The following is a 24,000-nucleotide window of genomic DNA, read 5'->3' as shown; positions in this document are numbered from 1 at the left end:
GTACTTTTCTACATGCTGCATTTTTTATTTCTTATATTCTCTACTCTACTACTGATGTTGTTATTGTCATTGTATTGTTGTTGTTATTGTTGGTGTTTACTTTGCCGTAGGCCAGAAAGAAACGCAATTTTAACCCTCTACTGTATATGTCTTGTACATATAGCAGAATTGACAATAAAGTGATTTGACTTTGACGTAAGAGGACTTGTCAGTCCCTGGCAGGGGTGCACATCTTGTTTACTCCTACTTGTTTACTCCATTGGAATGGCTGCAAAACCACGCATGTATGAGAGATGGGAGCACAGAGCAGTTACTAGTTTTGCAGCATCTTCAGCTGCAGTCTGTGCTTTAATAACGGCCAACACAGACAGCAGGGGTTTGAAGGTGACCACACGTCTGGCATGAAGGCTGCTGTTTTATTAAAGTCTGGTCAGACACTGAAGCGTCACATCACAGGAGCTTGGAGAGAGAGAGAGAAGCGCAGAGATATGGAGCAGGGCTGGGGCTAGGACCCAGGGGAGACAGCAGAAGGAGGGCGGGTGGTGTGGGGGAGAGAGAGCTAGAGGACCCGACGTCTTACCCACCAGAGAAGTGAGGGTGCTACAGGCAGCGTGGAGAGAAACCAAATACAAACACGTGCGTGAACAAAAAACACACCTGACAGAGGGCACTCATACGGGCACACACACACACACACACACACATACTGCATACAACATAAAAATAGTGAAAAAAGACACAGAGAAGTATAAATGCTCGAGTGGCCTATTGTGGCCCATGCTGCGTCCACACCCTTCATCCCAAACCCAGAACCCCTGGAACAGTGAAACGGAGAAACAGAGACAGACACAGAGCGGCGAGGGTGGCGATCAACGTTACCTTTGCTGTGCAGTTGACATAGGGCTCTCCTCGCGGTTTCAGCCCAATAATCTAAAATGATAAATAACCAACAAGCATCATTCGTCACTCAAACATGTAATGGTAGTCTCAGCCCACTAGCTTTACTGTGCTAAAGGTTAGCTGCAAGCTTAGCTTATGGGCAACGGCACATGTCTGGCTTCCTCTGTGCTTTTGTGTGCGTGTTATGTGACGACTATGGTGTTTCACACCTGCTACTGACTGTAGGATTTCTTGTGTGACGGAATGAGAAACATTCTCTGCGAACCCCGCCCCACCCAGTTCTGCCTGTCCCCAAAACTTCACACAGGAGGGACGCCCACGCGGGGGGTAGGACTACAAATCCCACAATGCACCCCACACTCTTCCCCAGTGTTGCCAACTCCCATGCTTTTGGTGTGAGAAACATGAGTCCTGTCACAGGCTTACATGCAAATCCATATTCCAATGACTTCAATGCATCTCGCGCCAAAAAATACAATCGTTCTTGGTCAATCTTTGAGAGTTGGCACACTTGCTCTTCCCCTGCCAGCCAGCTGGTCATCCTTGGGGCCACCAAGAGTAGGGAGGGCCATGGGGTGTCACCAAGATGATAAATAAAACCCTGCACTACAAAGCCCACAATGCACCTCGCATTCCTCCCCAGGAAACAAGGAAATGAGGTCATGAAGTAGGACAGCTAGGGCTGTGAATGTTGGTGGCACCCTGTTCATATAACTCTCTTCTCTGCTGGCCACAGGGTCACAACATGAGAGCAGGGGAAAAGGTGGCGGTGGCGACTCACCCTGTTCATCTTGACCAGAATGCAGGGCTTGTCCTCTTTGTAGCCCCACTTAAAAAAAACAAAAAAACCAACAACAACTACAAATCCCACAGTGCACTTCCCCACTCTGATCACATGGCCATCCAATGAGAGAGTGAGGGAGCGGCGGCGGCGATTGGGCGACTCACCCTGTTCATCTTGACCAGGATGCAGGGCTTGCCCTCAGCGTAGCCGAAGGTGGTGTCAGCCAGGCCGGAGCACTGCCGCAGCAGGCTACGCTTGAACTGGCACACCTTCTTCTCCTTCACCTCGTCCTGGTCAGTGTACTCGTTCACCATGCACAGCTCGTTCTTCTCCTGAATCGTGTCGTTGTACTCTGGAAGGCGAAGGCAAGGCAACACACCCAGGATGGGCTGCATTAGGAGCGAAGAATTTCATTTTTTCTCTTTCCTTACTGTGACTCACTCGTTCATTAGGCATGCTTCTCTTGTGGCGTGGTGAAGTCTAACGGGCAAGCTACACCAGGCGTGTAACTGAAACGTTCCATTCACTTAGCGTATGCTACAACAGTTAGCGTTCTATTCACTTAGCGTATGCTACAACAGTTAGCGTTCAATACACTTAGCGTATGCTACAACAGTTAGCGTTCTATTCACTTAGCGTATGCTACAACAGTTAGCGTTCAATACACTTAGCGTATGCTACAACAGTTAGCGTTCAATACACTTAGCTTATGCTACAACAGTTAGCGTTCTATTCACTTAGCGTATGCTACAACAGTTATCATTTCTATTCACTTAGCGAATGCTACAACAGTTACCGTTCTATTAACTTAGCGTATGCTACAACAGTTAGCTTCCACTACAATCAGTGGAACTTGTTATACCAGACGCACATTTGAAAAAATCGTCTAAAACTATTTTTACACTCTGCAAACTGAACGCTTCAATTGCCCGGCTGTAAGGGTGTTGTGCTTGTTCATTGGCATGCTTCTTTTGTCGCGTGTCTAAAACTGGCATGATGATGGTGTTGGCTTTCCTGATGATGTGAGATGAGGTGTTTATCTAAGGAAATTGAGAAATTAAGTGAAAGTGGGAAATTAGGTGCTTGTCTCTTAGGTCACTGATGCATGCAAGGATTGAACTAGATCATTGGGATTAGGGTTGCAAAGGGGCGGAAAATTTCCAGTAAATTTCCGGAAACTTACCAGAAACTTTCCATGGGAAGTTAAGCTGGGGAATTTTGGAAATATTCCAAATTGGAAACTTTCATGGAATTAAAGGAAATTATGGGAATTAATGGGAATTTACGGGAATTAACTGGGAATTTTTGGTAACTAAAGATATTAACATTTTGTTTTGTAATAAGCAATATGATTTGTTTGTTCGTATTTTCGCTTAGCTTAGTATACAAATATAGCTAACATGCTAGCGGGAATCCCATTCTCTGCCTATGGTTTACTAGCGTGCTAAGATAGCAACACTGAAACCACTGAACTGTCCAAGATACACCACGCACTCAACAACAAAATCCAATTGGTTGGAACATTGACTGACAATCAGTTTGTTCAGTTAGAATCCCAGAAAATGGTAAAACAAATAAAAATATAATGACACAACATACCACCCCAACCAAACCTTATAGATTATGTAAATTATATATAAATTGTCAAGATTAATCAGACAGATTAAATCATCAGATTAGTCCCATTACAGTTTATGCAAAATGACGTACACCCATTTGAATGAGGACAAGTGACGATAAGCCCATAACTGGGTAACTCTGTTTGCAAACTTCCCCCAGTTTCACATCAGTTATTCCCACATGAGATGACATTTTCACTGGGAATTTATTTTCACCATGCACATGAACGCATCATAGGTTTCCTTTATGTCTAGTAGCCTATGCTGATTGCTGTGTGCATGGGATTGACGTATGTGCAGGGTAGAAATTTGGTTGAAAAAAGGTTGAAAAAGAAGGTTGTTTTAACTAATATGCTGCAAGATGGGGTTTTGTCCACTACATTTAAGTTCCCTGTTATAGACTAACTTGCCATATTAAAAATTCCCAGTTCCTGTTCATTTCCGTATATTCCCGTTAATTCCCATGGAAAGTTTCCAACTTTGAAAATTCCCGAAATGTTGCAACCCTAATTGGGATTCAGCTCAGAGAGAGAATCAGAAGTAACTGTTGCTACTATGGCAACAGTAGAATACTTCATGAGGTGAAATAATGAACTCAGGCAGGAAAATCTACATAGAGGGTAGAGCCCCAACCGAGATTTTAAAGACTGATACCGATTTCGATATTTTGAGGACTTCTAAAACCAATAAACAATAAATCTTTTGATATTCAACACAATATAAAAATGTAATATTTAACATATTGAAAAGTTCTGATCAAGGTGGGACATTGTGTTTAAATAGGCCTAACTGTCTGGTATCCTAATGAAAGGCTGAATTATAAAATGTTTTTTATGAATAATGCCATCAGCTCTTGTTATCTGTGATAAACACCAATGCCACGATAACGTTTAAACTATGTACTTTATGCTCTATAAGGGTTCTCTGAATAGTGGGAAAAACCCACTGGAAACACTTCCAACACGCTTGCCATTTCTTTTGGCTTATACGCACAGAGTACCAAAAAGCACAAACTTCTTTTCCTGGAGAAAGATTAGTGGTTCCTCTATGAGAGCAAAGCCAAAAAATACTCAAACATCAAAGACACAGTTGTCTTGTAAACATACAGCAACTTATTCATTACAAAATAAACTCAATGTGACGCGATCCAAAAGCACAAAGAGCTGGACATGAGACTGAGAGGTGAGGAGATGTGCTGGGTCTGATGGTGGGCTAACAACATGGACGACACACTGATGCAGATAGTGCCAGTCTGAAGCACACAGGCAACTGAGGATGCAGGAGCAACGGTACAGATTGACCTTGACATGCAGCCATTTCATAACTTCAGAATTACCAACACATTCAGAAAGATGCCAACCTAATGAACTGAGGCGTTTCGACATGAACATGAAATATACATTTGTCTGAGCCCTCACACACACACACACACACATACAGCAACACACTCCATATTCTCGTACTCCACTCCTATAAAACGATGACAGTGCAAGGACACAGAGTCCAGCATTTGAAACCTTGACTTAGCTGATGAATTATTCACAAACAGCAGCTTAACCACCCCCACTGCATACTTACGCTGCAGTAAGGTCTCCAGGTGCTTGACGTAGCCGGCGTACTCGAGGGGATTGGTGCGGTTGAACGAGATGTCCAGATTCCTGGGCCGGATCACCACACCTACAGACGAGGGGACAGGAAGAGCATGGGTCAGTGGCCGAGGCGCCGTAGCATTCTATTCAGCATTCTATACTATACTGCATTCTATTCTATACTATACTGCATTCTATTCTATACTGCATTCTGTACTATACTGCATTCTATACTATACTGCATTCTGTACTGTACTGCATTCTGTACTATACTGCATTCTGTACTGTACTGCATTCTATTCAGGCTTCCAGCCGAGGCTCCTCTCCAGAGCGACTCACAGAGAACTCATTACAGGGACAGTCCCTTTGGGGCAGATGAGCGTTAATTGCCCTGCTCAGGGGCACAAGGGGGGCACTTAACCCACGACACTCTGGTATTACACTTGGAGGTCCAGATACCTGTTAAAGGAACGCGCCAGCTTTTGGGGAAATGAGCTTATTTGCTGTCTATTCCAGAGTTAGATCGAGGAACATACCTTTCCATTCTCTTCTCTGTGTGTGCCATAACCCAGTCTGACACCATTAGCCTAGCTAATCATAACTCACTGGAAGTGTTGGGGCAGTCGTGGCCTACTGGTTAGGGCAAGGCACCTAACCCCTCACTGCTCCCCGAGCGCTGCTGTAGCAAGGCAGCTCACTGCTCCGGGTTAGTGTGTGCTTCACCTCACTGTGTGCTCTGTGTGTGTTCACTAATTCACGGATGGGATAAATGCAGAGACCAAATTCCTTGTAAACGTATTGTGTAAAGTATACTTGACCGAGAAACCTGATCTACATTTACATTTTACCAGGGAGCCTATAGCTAGAAGGTATCCTATTATGTAACTCTGGAGTGGTAAATAATCTAATTCCCCAAAAAGTTAGTGTGTTCCTTTAAGCGCTGGACTACCTTCACCACTGCAGCAAGCTAGATCAGCTGATCCGGCAGGGCAGGAATGAACACCTTCTCTAGGCCCAAAACTCTCACTGGGACCAGAGTCTCCAGGTTTGTGATTGGTCAAAAGACCCATGACTCACTGACTAACTCCAAAAAAGCACGGACAACGCTTGAAATTGCAATCTACTCAAATGGGCAGAGTGACGGCCTCACAGTCTCAAAAGAGGCTTGGAAATCATTGGTTCTTGACAGGGACATGAGGACTCAGGGGGCGGGTCTTGAATACTAAACCAGTAGGTGTTTTCAATTCGGCAACCAAAAGGTGGCATCTTTGACTGCTGTGAACTCTCTAGGGCTCATAAATGCTGTCCCGTATAGGCTACATAGGCTACACTAGCAGCCTAGTGTACTCTCTAGGCCTTATAAATGCTGTACCGTATAGGCTACAAAGGCTACACTAGCAGCCTAGTGTACTCTCTAGGCCTTATAAATGCTGTACCGTATAGGCTACAAAGGCTACACTAGCAGCCTAGTGTACTCTCTAGGGCTCATAAATGCTGTACCGTATAGGCTACAAAGGCTACACTAGCAGGTTGAGATCAGTTCAGAATCTTCATATTGCAACAGAAGTGGTAAGAACAGATCTGTCATCTATTTCCATCTCACAGATGCACTGTGATCACACATGCAGGACACACACACACACACACACACACACACACACACACACACACACACACACACACACACACACACACACACACACACCTCACACACACACATGGCATATCTCAGACCTGCCCCTATCACCTCTAATGCATGAGCAGACCTGCTGCTATCACACCGCTAATGCAGATATCACTGCACCACACCACACACACAAACACACCACTGTACAGCACCACACACACACACACACCACAGTACAGCCCCACACACACACACACACACACACACTGTACAGCACCACTGTACACACCACACCACACACACACACACACCACTGTACAGCACCACACACACACACACACACACACCACTGTACAGCACCACACACACACACACACACACACCACTGTACAGCACCACACAGCACTGCACCACACCATACACACACACACAGCACTGTACAGCAACACACACACACCACTGTACAGCAACACACACCACACACACACACACCACTGTACACACACCACACACACACACACACAACACACACACTGTACAGCACCACACACACACACACACACACACACACACCACACAGCACCACCACACACACACACCACTGTACTGTACAGCACTGCACACACCACACACACACACACAGCACTGTACAGCAACACACACACACCACACAGCACTGTACAGCAACAACACACACACACACACACACCACTGTACACACACACACACACACACCACTGTACAGCAACACACACACACACTGTACAGCAACACACACACAGCACTGTACAGCAACACACACTGCACCACACAGCACTGTACAGCAACACACACTGCACCACACCACACAGCACTGTACAGCAACACACACACACACTGCACCACACAGCAGCACTTTCTAGCCCAGAGAGGGTGGAGTGATGAGAGGCAGAGGCAGTCAGTCTGTGGGAGGAATACATTATCACTGGGAAGAGAGGAGCAGTGTAGGCTGGAGAAACACACACACACACACACACACACACACACACACACACTTTATCACTGGGAAGAGAGGATGAGTGTAGGCTGGAGAAACAGAAAACCTGAATATACATTAGTCGAAGCCCTCACACACCACACGCACATACACACACACACACACGCACACACACACACACACTACACACTACTCCCCGAATCAATACCCCAGTGTGGATGGTGCTAGAGTGCTTTCATCACCCATACACACAGACACACATACACACAGTGCAAAGTGGCTGTGTGTAGGCGGGTGGCAAAGTATATGAAAGCATGTGTGTGTGTGTGTGTGTGTGTGTGTGTGTGTATTTGTAAAGAGGCGTTAATGGTATAAGTCCAATAGCGAGCCCAGCTCCTCAGCGAGCTAATGTGGTTTGTGTCTTTCTCTGATGCTATAACTACACCACTACAGGGGAAGAGGGGGAGGGGGAGGGGGGCGGAGCCCAGAGACTCCAGCAGCTATTGATGTTCTACAACGGGGATGCTTTTAGCATGAGTGTGTATACTTCTTCACTGCTTCAGTTTCTGATGTGTTTGTGTTTGTGTGTGTGTGTATACTTGTAATCACTGCTTCAGTTTTAGCCAGTGGCTGCACTACTCTGCTGGTTATAATTATAGCGGACTGTGTGTGTGTGTGTGTGGACTGTGTGTGTGCCTGTGTGTGTGGGGGGTGCTCGTGTGTGCCTTTGCGCAAATCTGTGAATATGTGTGTAAAGGTATGGGTACATGAACAAATGTGTGTGTGTGTGTGTGTGTGTGTGTGTGTGTGTTGTTATTTACGAGTTCTCACATGTGTGTGGACCCGAGGTCCAAAACCACCACTCTAGTCTACTCCTGGAGCAGTGGGGCCACTCCAGAGACCAGCTGACCACTGATCTGCAGTCGGCCCACATCTGGGCCACGCCTGGCCTGCAGCGCTACAGGGGTAACTGGGAACTCAAGGTCCACAGCAGCAGGATTGACAGAAAAGAAGAAGAAGAGAGATAGAGAGGAAGACATAAAGATAGAGAGATCTAGGAAAAGAGAGAGAGAGAGAGAGATGGAGAGAGGGAGAGAGAGAGACAGAGAGGAGAACTCTGCTGCTCAATAATAACACTGGAATTAGGCATTCCACTTTCTGATTAGGAACACATTACACAGGAAGCTGTAGGCCAGTGCAAGACAATGGGGAACACAGGACTGTGGGAGAGAGAGAGAGAGAGAGAGAGAGAGAGAAGGTGAAAAGATCAGAAAAGTGCCTAGGGGAAACATAACTATGTGTGTGTGAGAGAAAAACAGTAGAAAGAGTGACATAAAAAGGAATGGAGAGAGAGAGAGAGAGAGAGAGAGAAAGAAAGAGAGAGAGAGAGCAGGGCCTGGGGCTCATCAGTACGCCCTGTAGTAGTGTGATGGTGTAGTGTTTTAGATCAGCTCTCCTTCACTCATCTTATACTAGGTTAGAGCCTTCGTCCGGTCCCTCTCACTCTCTGACCCTGTCCCCTGACCCATGAGATGGCTCTCTGTGGCTCCGTAGCCCTACATCTGTGGGGTATGAGTGTGAATGTGTATGAGTGTGTGTGTGTGTGAGTGTGTGTGTGTGTGTGTGTGTGTGTGTGTGTGTGTGTCTGTGTGTGTGTGTGCTAAAGCACGTGTGACTCTAGTGTGTGTGCGGAAGCATGTAGCAATGTGTGTACTTGTGTGTGAGAGAGAGAGAGAAAGAGAGTGTGTGAGAGAGAGAGAAAAAAAGGATTGTGAAGAGGGAGGACAGCTCTCCTCTCCTATTGTCTTCAAATCTCATCCCTGATTTTGCCCTTTCATCCATCATTCTGCAGCACCAGTCCCTTTACCTTTCTCTCTCTCTTTTTCTCTCTCACCCTATCTATCTGTGTGTGTGTGTGTGTGTGTGTGTGTGTGTGTGTGTGTGTGTGTGTGTGTGTGTGAAGAATAGAGGCTCCTCAAATCCCTGGAAACCCCATACCTCACCTATACTGTAAATATTAGGCCCACAGAGTAAACCTCAGCAACTGAACTGCTAATGCTAATTGCTAACAACACCACAACCACTGGTTTTATTTCCCAAACATCTATGGTTTTACTTATACTTTGTAGTACAGAAATGTTACCTTTCACAATAAACACTTTCTTATCACTGTATCCTGCATTCTGAGGTATAAGACGGGTTATAAATAATGTTCATTATCTAATTATCATCAATTATACATTAAGTATGTCTAATATTGTTGTTATGGTTACAATTACAAGATTTAGACTGCATTTAGTAGTCTATGATGACATCATCTATGATGACTCTCTGCCACGTCTATGCTGCAATTGGTATAAGTATAAGTATATATACTCTTTGGATCCTGTGAGGGAAATTTGGTCTCTGCATTTATCCCAATCCGTGAAACACACTCAGCACACAGTGAACACACAGTGAAGCACACACTAATCCCGGCGCAGTGAGCTGACTGCAACAGCAGCAGCGCTCGGGGAGCAGTGAGGGGTTAGGTGCCTTGCTCAAGGGCACTTCAGCCGTGCCTACTGGTCGGGGTTCGAACCGGCAACCCTCCGGTTACAAGTCCGAAGCGCTAACCAGTAGGCCTCGGCTGCCCCTTTAAGTGGATGGTGGATGGGTAGGGACCAATAGAGGCTATCCAATCAGAAACAAATATGTTCTGTCATTTTTGTATAGGTGTACTGATAGAGACTAATCAGCCAATCAGAGTCATTTCAATGACTGACACTGAGGTATATGTATAGTGTATTAGCCTGGTTAAACCCAGACTCATTCACTTTGTGAAAAGAGTCTGGGGACTCACGATTGGGAAACATTTCCAACACTAGCATGGCGATGGCCGTAGACATAGTGTTAACTTTGAAATCATTGGCCCAGCCTAATCAATCACACTGATCGGGGATTCCTAACGTTATTTCCTACTTCGTCTAAACTTTACAAACTGACAGCATCGGCAGTCAGGAAACAATATATGTAGGCCTACATTTGTTGTAAATGAATGTACACGTTCTTCTGACTGCAATTTGTGATGTTTGCAGGTGTTGTTACTATAGTTATACAGACAATGAGCTACCCAGGGATGCAAAAAGAATTTCAGCCCTGACTGGTAGTATCCTATCGTATCCTATTTATCACAGCTTTTGATTTCGAAACTTGTTGGCCGGTCCTTTTTGGATCTGATTGAAACGTTAGTGTCTTATGGTGTTCCAGACTAGTATCTGCCTGAGAGGATATCTAGGAGGAAGTGGTCAGGCTAAAATTGTTTGTTATACGGTTCTTCACAATGCTAGTAGAACCAGTGTTTCCCATACATTGACTTATTTGTGGCGGCCCACCACAATATCAACATTGACCACCACACAATGATTTTCCAGGTTGTACTAACTTGTGCTTAAATCTGATTAGCATCATAACCACGCTGTGCTAATTTGTTAAAAACTGTTGCATTCAAGTTAATTCTGCAAACCAACCACCACAAATAGAATTAAATTCTCTGGGAAACACTGAGAACACTCCATTGACTTGAATGGGATTTCCTAATGTTCATTGGTCAAATATGTAAGGGATAATATATAGAACGCCGGTCATTATTGGGAACATCTCGATAAGTCCCGACAGGGCGAACCGGACCCTGACGCAGCAGCCAGCAGAGCATTGATTTCAGGTGTGCCACTCTGGCACTTGCAACACATTTTTTGGCCACTAGAGGCAGTAGATCAGATCATGTCTACTGCCAGAGATTTCAGCATACAAATACAAGACCAATTGAAGTGAGAGATCTCAAGTGGGATATACTGTAGGAGTGATAATATTATTACAATAGTGTACTCCACACAATATGCATCACAAGTCCACATGATGTTTCTTTACATTTATTTGTTGCTGTTTCGTCGTGGCTTTTGCTGAGAAACAAATTGTTTCCAAATGTGTCTGTTTGTGTGCTGGCTACGGCAGTCATCAGTGTGGAGAATATGTTACAGGAGACTGGACACTCCCCGGGGGTCAGCCCTGCCAGAGAGTTTCTAATGAGGAGACACAGCACTCAAAAAATTCTCCATAGAAATGCATGGGCTTAGTTTGTAACGCCAATATGGCAGTTGTCTACGCATATCACATCATGTGCTATGTTGTGAATACATTGAGCCAATAATGTGGTGTGTTGTAAAGACATCGTGCCAATCATGTGTTGTGATCTCGCCGCTGGAGCAAGATTGCAGTAGATTGGTGTCGTGAAGCCTTGCGCACGTGCATTCCTGCCGAGATGGATGCCCGATGAGTGCCCAAAAAGCGTTGCAATATGGCCGCCGAGTGGAGGGACTTGCCTAAAAGGACTTTGCCCCTGCAGAAGACAGCATCTCATCTGAGAGTACTCCATTCACTCTCACTCTCTGGGGTCAGCCCTGCACAAGACAGCATCTCATCTGAGAGTACTCCATTCACACTCACTCTCTGGCGTCACCCCTGCACAAGACAGCATCTCATCTGAGAGTACTCCATTCACATTCACGCTCTGGGGTCTATCGATTAAAAAATCCAAGATCCAACCAACTAAGCTGAAATCCAAATTAAAACAATTTTAACAGCTTATCGACTAAAATGTGTGGTTGATAGTGTTACAAGCTGATGAGAAATCAGCATATAAAAGCAACCAATCAGATACTGTATGACAATACTTGGTCAGCCAATGAGATTTGAGTTCTTTCTGCGGTGAGGGTCTATGTGTTCAAGGGAGAATGCATAAAGGCTGATCAGTTTTTGGTATACATGTTCTTTATAATATGTGCAAAGGCTGATCAGCCAATCAGGTGTGAGTATGTTCATTAGCCAATCAGACATGAGTATGCTGTGTGGCTGTGAGTGTGTGTCCGGCGGGCAGCTCACCTGGACTGGGAACTCTGTCGCGGTATTTGGGTACATCGTCACTCAGAGTCTGTAGCATCACCCACATGGTGAGAGTGAAGAAGCCAGCCAGGAAGCCATAGAATACCAGGTAGAACACAAAGATGAGAGCTATGGAGAGAGGGAGAGAGAGGGGGAGGGGGAGAGAGAGAAAGAGAGAGAGATTAGATTAACTTGTTCATGCAGTCTTTACATACATAGTGAGAGAGGTCTGGGAGAGAGATGAGACAAAGCCATGTTGTTTGTCCCTTAAGTCACTGGAGGGCATTCTGTAACTGAGGCTGTGGTCTGAGGCAGTGAGGAGTGTGACAGAGGCATCCAGAGGAACATGTACAAGACTCTTACCCACATAGGAAAACAGCCCTGCCTGGGAGACAGAAATAGCATCACATGTATGTGAAAAAAGGATCATTGGTACCATTTTCATACTGACAAACAATACTATGTCCCAGATTCACATGTCCCTGGAAAATACAGACGTGGTTTCTCAAAGCTTTGAGAGAGACTAGCACAAGATCACTAGAACTGGCAACATCAACAAAACCTACTAAAAACAACCAATTGCCTTGAAATACAGGGTGGGCGGAGGAGTATATATGTGTGTGTTTGTGTGTGTGTGTGTGTGTGTGTGTGGGTGTGTTACAAGTGTGTGTGTGTGTGTGTGTGTGTTACAGTGTGTGTGTGTGTGTGTTATGAGTGTGTGACAAAGAGATTGGGAGGAAGAAAAAAAGGCAGTGAGAGAGAGAAAGAAAATACAGAATGAAAGGACAGAAAAAAGAAAAGAAAAAGAAAGAGAGTAAGAAAGAAAGAAAGAAAGAAAGCGAGTGATGCAGAGAGCGTGGCCTGCAAACAGCATGAGCCATTTCCCCTGCGTTGCGCGTTCCTGAGAAACAGCAGGTCGGGTCAACGCCACGCCAGGCCCTCATCAGGGCCACCACCGCTGCCGCGACGACCAGCCATTCAGCCCTCTCCCTCGCTCTGCCTGACAACCGTAACCATGCAGAATCAGTGGGAATCTGGACGCGGCTGGTCTAATATTAGAAAGAAGACCACAGCCAGCCCTCGAAATTCACCTCTCCAGCACAGAGAGCTTTCCCAGCCAACATACCCCCACACTCAGCACAGCAGAGCACAGCAGAGCAGAGGATCCCACCACGAGGGTGAGGATGGAGATAGAGAGAGAGACTGTACCTGTAGATATATAGATAGATAGATGATAGCTAGCTAGGTACCTGGATAGACAGACAGACAGACAGACAGACAGACAGATAGATACAAGGATACAAGGATACAAGGAAGTTTATTGTCACATGCATATAGTTACTGGAAGTAGGAAATGCAGTGAAATTATGTCTGGTGTCAGCCTATTTGTGCATTTATGGGGGTAAAAGTGCAGTAGAAGAGGGGTTTAGTAGATTAAGTGGCAAAGGGCTGCATAAGAAAGGTGGGGGAGGATTGGGATTTGGGGGGCACCAACAATGAGCACCAAAGAGCAACAGGGGCAAGGAAACACTCCCTTACCAAGGAAGAAACCTTGGGCAGATCCACGGCTCAAGGGGCTAACCCAACTGCCAGGGGTCTTGGTGTGTGTGTTGGGGGGATGACAGGGGTGATGGGATAGTGTGCTGCTGTGTATGTGGGGAGAGGGCAGTGTGCAATATGTGTGTTGGAGAAGCTTCCTGATGAAATAATGTGCTGTGTATGTAGGGGAGGGGGGGTGTACTGCAAGTATGGTGAAGGGACTTACTATTGCAGAGTACTGTATGTATGATGTCTAGATAGATAGACATTAGATAGATAGATAGATAGATAGATAGATAGATAGATAGATAGATCTATCCCCCATCTGGGCCACGATTGGTCCCAGCATCGACACAGCCTCTCCCATCTGGGCCCTGATTGGTCCCAGCATCGACACAGCCTCCCCCATCTGGGCCCTGATTGGTCCCAGCATCGACACAGCCTCCCCCATCTGGGCCCTGATTGGTCCCAGCATCGACACAGCCTCCCCCATCTGGGCCTGCTACCACACAGACTCACAATGGGACCCTGTTTCACTACCATTTCATCACACTTACATTTATCAGCCCAGAACCACGTTCTCACCCAACTCCTTCCAGGCCCCTGACAGGGGGCAGATAAGCTGACCCCCACTTGGGCCGGCCCGGCCGGGTCCGCACGATCACAGTGCAGAGGTTCTCAGCCCAGCTGCCCCCTACTGGTCACTAGCTTTAATCGGCTTCCGTCGTCCGCCTTCCTTCCAAGAACACTCAGCCCGCAGGCTATAAATGGTTGGGGCGGGCGGCCAGTCCCGGAATCATTTGTGTAATGGAGGTCCTGTGTCTGTTTTGCTTTTCTTCCAGAGTGAGAGGTAGAAACCCCTCAGATGAGCAGGCTCTGTTTTTAACAACGGAGGCCTGGACAGGAGAGAGCAGAAGAGGAGGATGACGGAGGAGAGGAACATTGTTTTACAAACGGAGACAGAGGAGACGAGAGATGAGATGGGGGTTGGCATGGTGGGTCTGATGTAACACTCTAGCCTGTTCGAGTTACCAGGAGAACTGGATGACTGAGGTGGCAGAGGGGAAAATAGAGAGAGGGAGAAAGAGAGAGAGAGAGAGAGAGAGAGAGAGAGAGATGTGAACACAGTAGACAGCTCCTCAAGAGAGAAAGGAGCAGGGAAGAAGGAAGGGAGAGAGAAATAGAGAGAGAGAGAGAGAGAGAGGGTGGTATAATTAGATTGGGATATGGAGTGAGTGAAAATAACTTGAGAGGAATATGAAATCAGGGCAGAAATGAGAGGCCAAAAGAAATCAGATGCAGACTAAAACAGACGCATAGATGGACAGAGAGATACTTTATTTATCCCGAGAAAAAATTAGAAGACACACTTTTAACACATTCGTACACACAAGAAAAACACTCACAACACTGTAAGGATGGAGATACAATTGTGAAATGATAGTCTATTCACCATGGTAACAGAGTGAGTGTAGTGTGATATGGTAACAGAGTGAGTGTAGTGTGATATGGTAACAGGGTGAGTGTAGTGTGATATGGAGTATAGTGTGATATGGTAACAGAGTGAGTGTAGTGTGATATGGTAACAGAGTGAGTGTAGTGTGATATGGTAACAGGGTGAGTGTAGTGTGATATGGAGTGTAGCGTGATATGGTAACAGAGTGAGTGTAGTGTGATATGGTAACAGGGTGAGTGTAGTGTGATATGGAGTGTAGTGTGATATGGTAACAGGGTGAGTGTAGTGTGATATGGAGTGTAGTGTGATATGGTAACAGGGTGAGTGTAGTGTGATATGGTAACAGGGTGAGTGTAGTGTGATATGGAGTGTAGTGTGATATGGTAACAGGGTGAGTGTAGTGTGATATGGTAACAGGGTGAGTGTAGTGTGATATGGAGTGTAGTGTGATATGGTAACAGGGTGAGTGTAGTGTGATATGGTAACAGGGTGAGTGTAGTGTGGTGATATGGTAACAGGGTGAGAGAAGAGACAAGAAAGAGAAGAGGGAATAAATGCGCAAACTAGGAATGAGCAACAAGAGGAGCCTAGTGAGAGCTCAGATACACAGCACAGCAACAACAACGACAGGAAGAAAGGGATGCCATAGTAACAGAGAAAAGAGAGGCGCTGTGGAGTGGAGTGGGAAGGGAGAGAGAGAGTGATGCAGAGGATATAAAAGAGAGATATGCAGAGAGGATATAAAAGGACAGATAGAGCAAGAGCGAGTGATAGTGAGCGTGTGGGAGGAATGAAGAAAGAGAGAGGGAGAGAGGGAGAGGGGGGGGCTGTGTTTAATTATAGATGCATTTCTTCTTTGCTGATGTCTCTGAGGTAGACGTTTGCTATAAATAGCGTCGGAGGGAGGACACTTCATGATGCCACTGCTCTGGGCCTGGGAGAGAAACGCTGCTCGGCAGGGTTACAGCATCACAGGCAGGCAAGCCGCATGTGCACACACACACACACACACACACACACACACACACACACACACAACACCACTCACATACACACACACACACACACACACACACACACACACACACCTCACACACACACACACACATACACACACACACACACAAACACTCACACACACACACACACACCAACACATGCACTCACATACATACACACACACACACACACACACACATGTACACACACACACACATGTACACACACACACACACACACACACACTCACACACACACACACACAAACACTCACACACACACACACACACACACTCACACCAACACATGCACTCACACATACACACACACACACACACACACACATGTACACACACACACACTCCCTCTCTCTCACCCCCTCATGCGCTGATATCTGGCATCCCATTCAGGGTGACAAGCAACCTTTATTTCTCTGTGGGAGTATCACAGTACATGATGTGCCTGCTCTCTCTCTCTCGCTCTCTCTCACACACACAGACACAAATGGACGCAACCACTGTTAAGCAATGAATGATTAATTTGTAATGGATTGCATGCTGCTACACTGTATCCCTTTGCTCTCAGTACTGTGTGTGTGTGTGTCTGATAAGTCACAGATGGGCCTGGCAGCAGCTACCGGGAAAGCAGATTCCTGCATGAGGCTGGCATGGCTGACGCACCAGTCTGGCAGGGGAGAGGAGAGGAGAGGATCAGAGAGGAGAGAATCAGAGAGGAGAGAAGGGGAGAGGGGAGGGGAGGAGAGATGAGATGAGGAGATGAGAGGATCGGAGAGGAGAAGGGAGGAGAGGACCGGAGAGGAGAGGAGAGAAGGGGAGAGGGGGAGGGGAGGAGAGGAGAGGAGGAGAGAGGAGAGGGATCGGAGAGGAGAGGGGAGGAGAGGAGAGGAGAGAAGGGGAGAGGGGAGGAGAGGATCGGAGAGGAGAGGGGAGGAGAGGATCAGAGAGAAGAGGAGAGGAGAGAAGGGGAGAGGGGAGGAGAGGATCAGAGAGGAGTAGAGGAGAGGAGAGGAAAGGAGAGGTGAGGTGAGGAGAGGAGAGTGTGCCATGACCAGCTCTGCTACTGTGGGGCACTAGCCCTAAAACACTCGGGGCACTGACCAAAAGATGATGCTCATATAGCCAATACCACATGCACTGGCCATCCCTGCATTGCTTTATTTTATACCAATATTCTCCATACTGTGCTGAGCCAGGACTATAAAAGACTACTGTGTGTGTGTGTGTGTGTGTGTGTGTGTGTGTGTGTGTGTGTGTGTGTGTGCGTGCGTGTGTGTGAGTGTGCTGCTGAAGCCTGGGGCCTGGGTAACGCTGCTGCTAAGTACTGTCCTCCATGTTTGGTATTGTCTTATGAACCCTGGGGATTGCACCAGGCAGAAACTGTGTGTGTGTGTCTGTGTGTCTCATTACTGTAAAAGAAGGGAGGATCATCCTAGGGAACTGACTGTGTGTGTGTTGGGGGCATTGTAGGACAGTTGGGGAATGGACTGTGTGTGTGTGTGTGTGTGTGTGTGTGTGTGTGTGTGTGTGTGTGTGTGTGTGAGCGCGCGTATTGAACTGCTGAGGGCTTTTATCTCAACACTGCGGAGCTGAGTGGCCGTAGAGGAAGTCTGCCCACTCTAGACAAGGAGAGGGGGATAGAGAGAGGAAGAGGGAGAGAGAGAGAGGTCTTCTCTGTAGTGCATTGATCGGTGGGGAGGTGTTGAGTTTGACTGCTGGCTCTGCAGACTCCTCACTCATCAACATTCCACTTCTCCATCTCCTCCTCCTCTTTCTCTCCTTCACCACAGCCTCACTCCCTCTCTCCATCTCCTCCTCCTCTCTTTCTCTCCTTCGCCACAGCCTCACTCCCTCTCTCCTCCTCCTCTTTTTCTCTCCTTCACCACAGCCTCACTCCCTCTCTCCTCTTCCTCTCCTTCACCACAGCCTCACTCCCACTCTCTCCTCTATCTTTCATCTCTCTTACTCTCTTCCCTCCTAAAGCTCTCTCAATACAAGCTCTCTTCTCCCACTCACTCATCCTTCTCCCACTCTCATCCTCCTCTTCCGCTCTTCTCCCACTCTCTCATCCCCCTCTTTCTTCTTCTCTGTTCTGTTTTCTCATTCTTTCCCTCCTCCTCCAACTCACCTGATCAGTCTCTGCAGTCCTGGGATCTCATCCATCTCTCTCTCTCTCTCTCTCTCTCTCTCCATCTCTCTCTCTCGCCCTTCAGATACCCTACTTCTCACAGTGCGGATGGAAAACTGCCCCCTACAGTCTGACTGCAGTCAGAATTTCCAGTATCTACCCTTGGCTCAGGTGAAGACACAAAAGAGGTCTTAGAGACCTCACGATCGATAATTACCCTATGGCAGAGACCTCACGATCGATAATTACCCTATGGCAGAGACCTCACGATCGATAATTACCCTATGGATCATATATGTGCTGTTGCTCTTCCCTAATACCTGAGAACACACGCTTGCACGCCTTTGTCCAATAGGGGACCGTGCTGCAACTAATCAGAGCAGTGAGACAGCAATGCTAGTAGCAGTGTTCCCATACATTGACTAAGTGGCGGCTCACCACAAAATCAACATTGACCACCACACAATGATTTTTCCAGGTTGTACTAAATTGTGCTTAAAATCTGGTTAGCATCATAACCACACTGCACTAATTTGCTAAAAATCTGCTGTATTCAAGTTAATTCTTCAAACCTACCACCACAAATAGAATTCAATTCTGTGAGAAAACACTGAAAAGACACATTTCTAGATGTACGGCAGCACCCCATCTGAACTTCTATGACTAGAATACATCAGCGTGTGTGTTAGTATATTTATCCCGATCAGTGACAAAGCAAATTAAGAAGCACCAGGGAGTGTGACATTTTGATAACAAACACCATCAGCACAGCTTTTCAGAATAACAAAGGGCACGCGTCCCAAGCAACTCTGACCATATAGCATTAAAACATCACAAAGACACTGGATGGGAAAACATTTACCATACACCATGTCCATAACTTGGTCGTAGCACATTCCATGCCTCCAGGGTGAAGGCAAGACTCTGAATTAAATCTCTCATCACCAAGTTTAAAACATTACATTTTTGAAAAGTGCATGGTCAAACCCTATGCAATTGCATTCCAAGTTCACATGCCTGAAGTGTACTCAAAGGCTATTGGATGTGTTGACCATTTTGTAAGATGTCTGAGCATACAGTATGTATTAGGGCTGGGCGATATGGCTGAAAAACTGTATCACAATATAAGTATTTCATATCAGCCGATTTCGAGCATTATTGATTTAAAAAATCTATTTCAGATAAGAACCAGAAAGAAAAAAGTTCATTTAAACACTTTTTATTTAAAACTTAACCTTCCTCTGATTTTAATCACCTCAGTTATCAATCAAAGCAAACAGGGAAAAGAAATAGCAACACAATCATGAAAAACACTCAAATAAATAAATGTGCAACATAAGTCTGAATGAAAATATTGTAAACAAAGTAGCTTAATTTGCTAATTCATCATAGCCTAGACTGTTCAGTTTCCCCACCTGTGTTTAAGTTTCAAATGAATACTTTTTCTCCTTGGGACAGGCCCGTTTGAGTCTTGGAAAATACTTTTCCATTTGCATCGGGATTGAGATGATTAGAACTTAGCAGTCAATTTGAATGCAACAGTTTTGAACAAACCGATTTTTAACCAGAGCAATTTAGCCAGTCGTCTTGCAAGATTGTGAATGTTTGGATTACATATGCATGCTGAGGAGGGATGCGCCTGTTGAGAGGGAGAGAGAGTTATACAAGCTACAATGCAAGATATATTTAGCCTATTTATTTATGGACAACGTAACGCGGGAGGTGTGTGTTGCTTTTAATTATTCGAATGTTCTATCGAACATATTTTTTATTGATATCGACATACATGTCTATTATATACATATCGCTATTGTTTTATCGCCCAGCCCTAGTGATGCACATGACGATGAAACGCATATGTTTTGGGATGCTTGGTTAGAAATGTTTATTTCCCTTATAAACACGGCTTTGATGTCAATACAGGACCCATTCCTAGCAAACCATATCCACACAACAATCACTGGAAAAGAGGAGTTGGTGATCATAGCTTCACCAATGCCCTCGAGTCACACAACTAAACATCAACCTTAAATATTGGCTTTACTGGTCAAACTTCAGTGGTGGAGAAAGGCTGGCTTTGCTGGTCAAACTTCAGTGGTGGAGAAAGGCTGGCTTTGGTGGCCCATAGCCAGGTGTTTTACCCATCGCTTAGTCTGCCTGTGTGATTGTAGATTGAGTTTGTGAAAGAGACTCTGAGATGGGCCTTGCTGATGACTGGACTCCTTATCGCCAGCACTAAAACCAATCTTTGGCCTCCCACTCCCCTCCCCTCTCTGTCATCCCACTTCAACATGTCCCACTCCCCGTGACAGAGAGAGAGATTCCCCATCATACACAGCGCACAGGTTTTTCCACTGCACTCCCTCTCTCTCTTCCTCTCCTTCACCACAGCCTCACTCCCACTCTCTCCTCTATCTTTCATCTCTCTTCTCTCTTCCTCCTAAGCTCTCTCAATACAAGCTCTCTTCTCCCCTCCCATCCTTCTCCCACTCTCATCCTCCTCTTCCGGCTCTTCTCCCCACTCTCTCATCCCCCTCTTTCTTCTTCTCTGTTCTGTTTTCTCATTCTTTCCCTCCTCCTCCAACTCACCTGATCAGTCTCTGCAGTCCTGGGATCTCATCCATCTCTCTCTCTCTCTCTCTCTCTCTCCATCTCTCTAGCCCTTCAGATACCCTACTTCTCACAGTCTGGGATGGAAACTGCCCCTACAGTCTGACTGCAGTCAGAATTTCCAGTATCTACCCTTGGCTCAGGTGAAGACACAAAAGAGGTCTTAGAGACCTCACGATCGATAATTACCCTATGGCAGAGACCTCACGATCGATAATTACCCTATGGCAGAGACCTCACGATCGATAATTACCCTATGGATCATATATGTGCTGTTGCTCTTCCCTAATACCTGAGAACACACGTTTGCACGCCTTGTCCAATAGAGGGGACCGTGCTGCAACTAATCAGAGCAGTGAGACAGCAATGCTAGTAGAAGCAGTGTTTCCCATACATTGACTTATGTGGCGGCTCACCACAAAATCAACATTGACCACCACACAATGATTTTCCAGGTTGTACTAAATTGTGCTTAAATCTGGTTAGCATCATAACCACACTGCACTAATTTGCTAAAATCTGTTGCATTCAAGTTAATTCTTCAAACCTACCACCACAAATAGAATTCAATTCTGTGAGAAACACTGAAAAGACACATTTCTAGATGTACAGTAGCACCCCATCTGAACTTCTATGACTAGAATACATCAGCGTGTGTGTTAGTATATTTATCCCGATCAGGTGACAAAGCAAATTAAGAAGCATTCAGGGGAGTGTGACATTTTGATAACAAACACCATCAGCACAGCTTTTCAGAATAACAAAGGGCACGTCCCAACGCAACTCTGACCATATAGCATTAAGCATCACAAAGACACTCGGATGGGAAAACATTTACCATACACCATACAACCATAACTTATGTCATGGACATTCCATGCCTCCAGGGTGAAGGCAAGACTCTGAATTAAATCCTCTCATCACCGTTTAAAAACATTACATTTTTGAAAAAGTGCATGGTCAAATCCTATGCAATTGCATTCCAAGTTCACATGCCTGAAGTGTACTCAAAGGCTATTGGATGTGTTGACCATTTTTGTAAGATGTCTGAGCATACAGTATGTATTAGGGCTGGGCGATATGGCTGAAAACTGTATCACAATATAAGTATTTCATATCAGCCGATATCGATAATTATTTATTTTTAAAAAAAGAATCTATTTCAGATAAGAATCAGAAGAAAAAAAAAGTTCAACTTAAACACTTTTATTTTAAACTTAACCTTCCTCTGATTTTAAACACCTCAGTTATCAATCAAAGCAAACAGGGAAAAGAAATAGCAACACAATCATGAAAAACACTCAAATAAATAAATGTGCACATAAGTCTGAATGAAAAGCAGCACTGGTTGAAGCCTGGAAATATTGTAAACAAAGTAGCTTAATTTGCTAGTTTATCATAGTCTGGTTAGACTGTTCAGTTTCCCCACGTGTGTTTAAGTTTCAAATGAATACTTTTTCTCCTTGGGACAGGCCCATTTGAGACAGGCCCATTTGAATCTTGGAAAATACATTTCCATTTGCATCGGGATTGAGATGATTAGAATTTAGCAGTCAATTTGAATGCAACAGTTTTGAACAAATTTGTGCAGCGTGCTAATGATGCTAACCAGATTTGGCTAGCAATTTAGCCAGTCGTCTTGCATGATTGTGAATGTTTGGATTACATGTGCATGCTGAGGAGGGATGCGCCTGTTGAGAGGAGAGAGAGAGAGAGAGAGAGAGAGAGAGAGAGAGCACAGGGCAAGGACTCATTACTGAGAGTCTGTGTTGAGGTACTGGTGGCCTACTTCTATCGCCTACTCTGGTAGAGTTGCACATACTTGCTAGGCTACAATGCAAGATATATTTAGCCTATTTATTTATGGACAACGTAAGGTGGGAGGTGTGTGTTGCTTTTAATTATTGAATGTTCTATCGAACATATTTTTTATTGATATCGATTACATGTCTATTGCGATACATATCGTTATTGTTTTATCGCCCAGCCCTAGTACGTACACATGATGAAAACGCACATGTTTGGGATGCTTGGTTAGAAATGTTTATTTCCCTTATAAACACGACTTTGATGTCAATACAGGACCCATTCCTAGCAAACCATATCCACACAACAATCACTGGAAAAGAGGAGTTGGTGATCATAGCTTCACTCAATGCCCTCGAGTCACACAACTAAACATCAACCTTAAATATTGGCTTTACTGGTCAAACTTCAGTGGTGGAGAAAGGCTGGCTTTACTGGTCAAACTTCAGTGGTGGAGAAAGGCTGGCTTTGGTGGCGGTAGCCAGAGTGTTTTTACTCCATCAACAGTCTGCCTGTGTGACAGATTGAGTTTGTGAAAGAGACTCTGAGATGGAGCCTTGCTGATGACTGGACTCCTTATCGCTGCACTAAACCAATCTTTGGCCTCCCTCCCTCCCTCTCTCTGTCATCCACTTCAACATGTCCACTCCTCCCCGTGACAGAGAGAGAGATTCCCTCCATCATACACAGCGCACAGGTTTTTCCACTGCACTCCCTCTCTCTCTCTGTCATCCACTTCAACATGTCCACTCCTCCCCGTGACAGAGAGATTCCCTCCATCATACACAGCGCACAGGTTTTTCCACTGCACTCCCTCCCTCTCTCTTCCCCCCATTCTCTCTCCATCTGTCATTCTAACCCCTCTCTCGTTCTCTCCCTTTAAAGCACCCCCTCTCTGTCTTTTTCTCTCCTTCAGGCATCTTATCCCTCTCCACCTCCTTCTCTCTTTCTCTCTCTTTCCACTCTATCCCCCTCTCTCTTCCAAAATCATCACCTACTCTCCCCCTCACCCTCTCTCTTTAAGCCATCA

The 24,000-nt window shown here is 45.5% G+C and overlaps 1 protein-coding gene across 1 annotated transcript in view; it reads right to left on the bottom strand.

Annotated features, from left to right (window-relative positions):
- Window positions 1-24,000, bottom strand: part of atp1b3b (ATPase Na+/K+ transporting subunit beta 3b) — a 38,881-nt gene that overhangs the window by 4,067 nt on the left and 10,814 nt on the right. Inside the window, 4 exon segments of the mRNA XM_048264058.1 lie at window positions 880-930; window positions 1,849-2,036; window positions 4,882-4,980; window positions 12,416-12,544. Coding sequence (XP_048120015.1) covers window positions 880-930; window positions 1,849-2,036; window positions 4,882-4,980; window positions 12,416-12,544 — 467 coding nt within the window.

This window comes from Alosa alosa, chromosome 15, assembly GCF_017589495.1.
Source record: "Alosa alosa isolate M-15738 ecotype Scorff River chromosome 15, AALO_Geno_1.1, whole genome shotgun sequence".
NCBI classification, from domain to species: domain Eukaryota; kingdom Metazoa; phylum Chordata; class Actinopteri; order Clupeiformes; family Clupeidae; genus Alosa; species Alosa alosa.
Note: the sequence above shows the minus strand (reverse complement) of the source record. Positions and strands in the feature narration are given on the sequence as shown.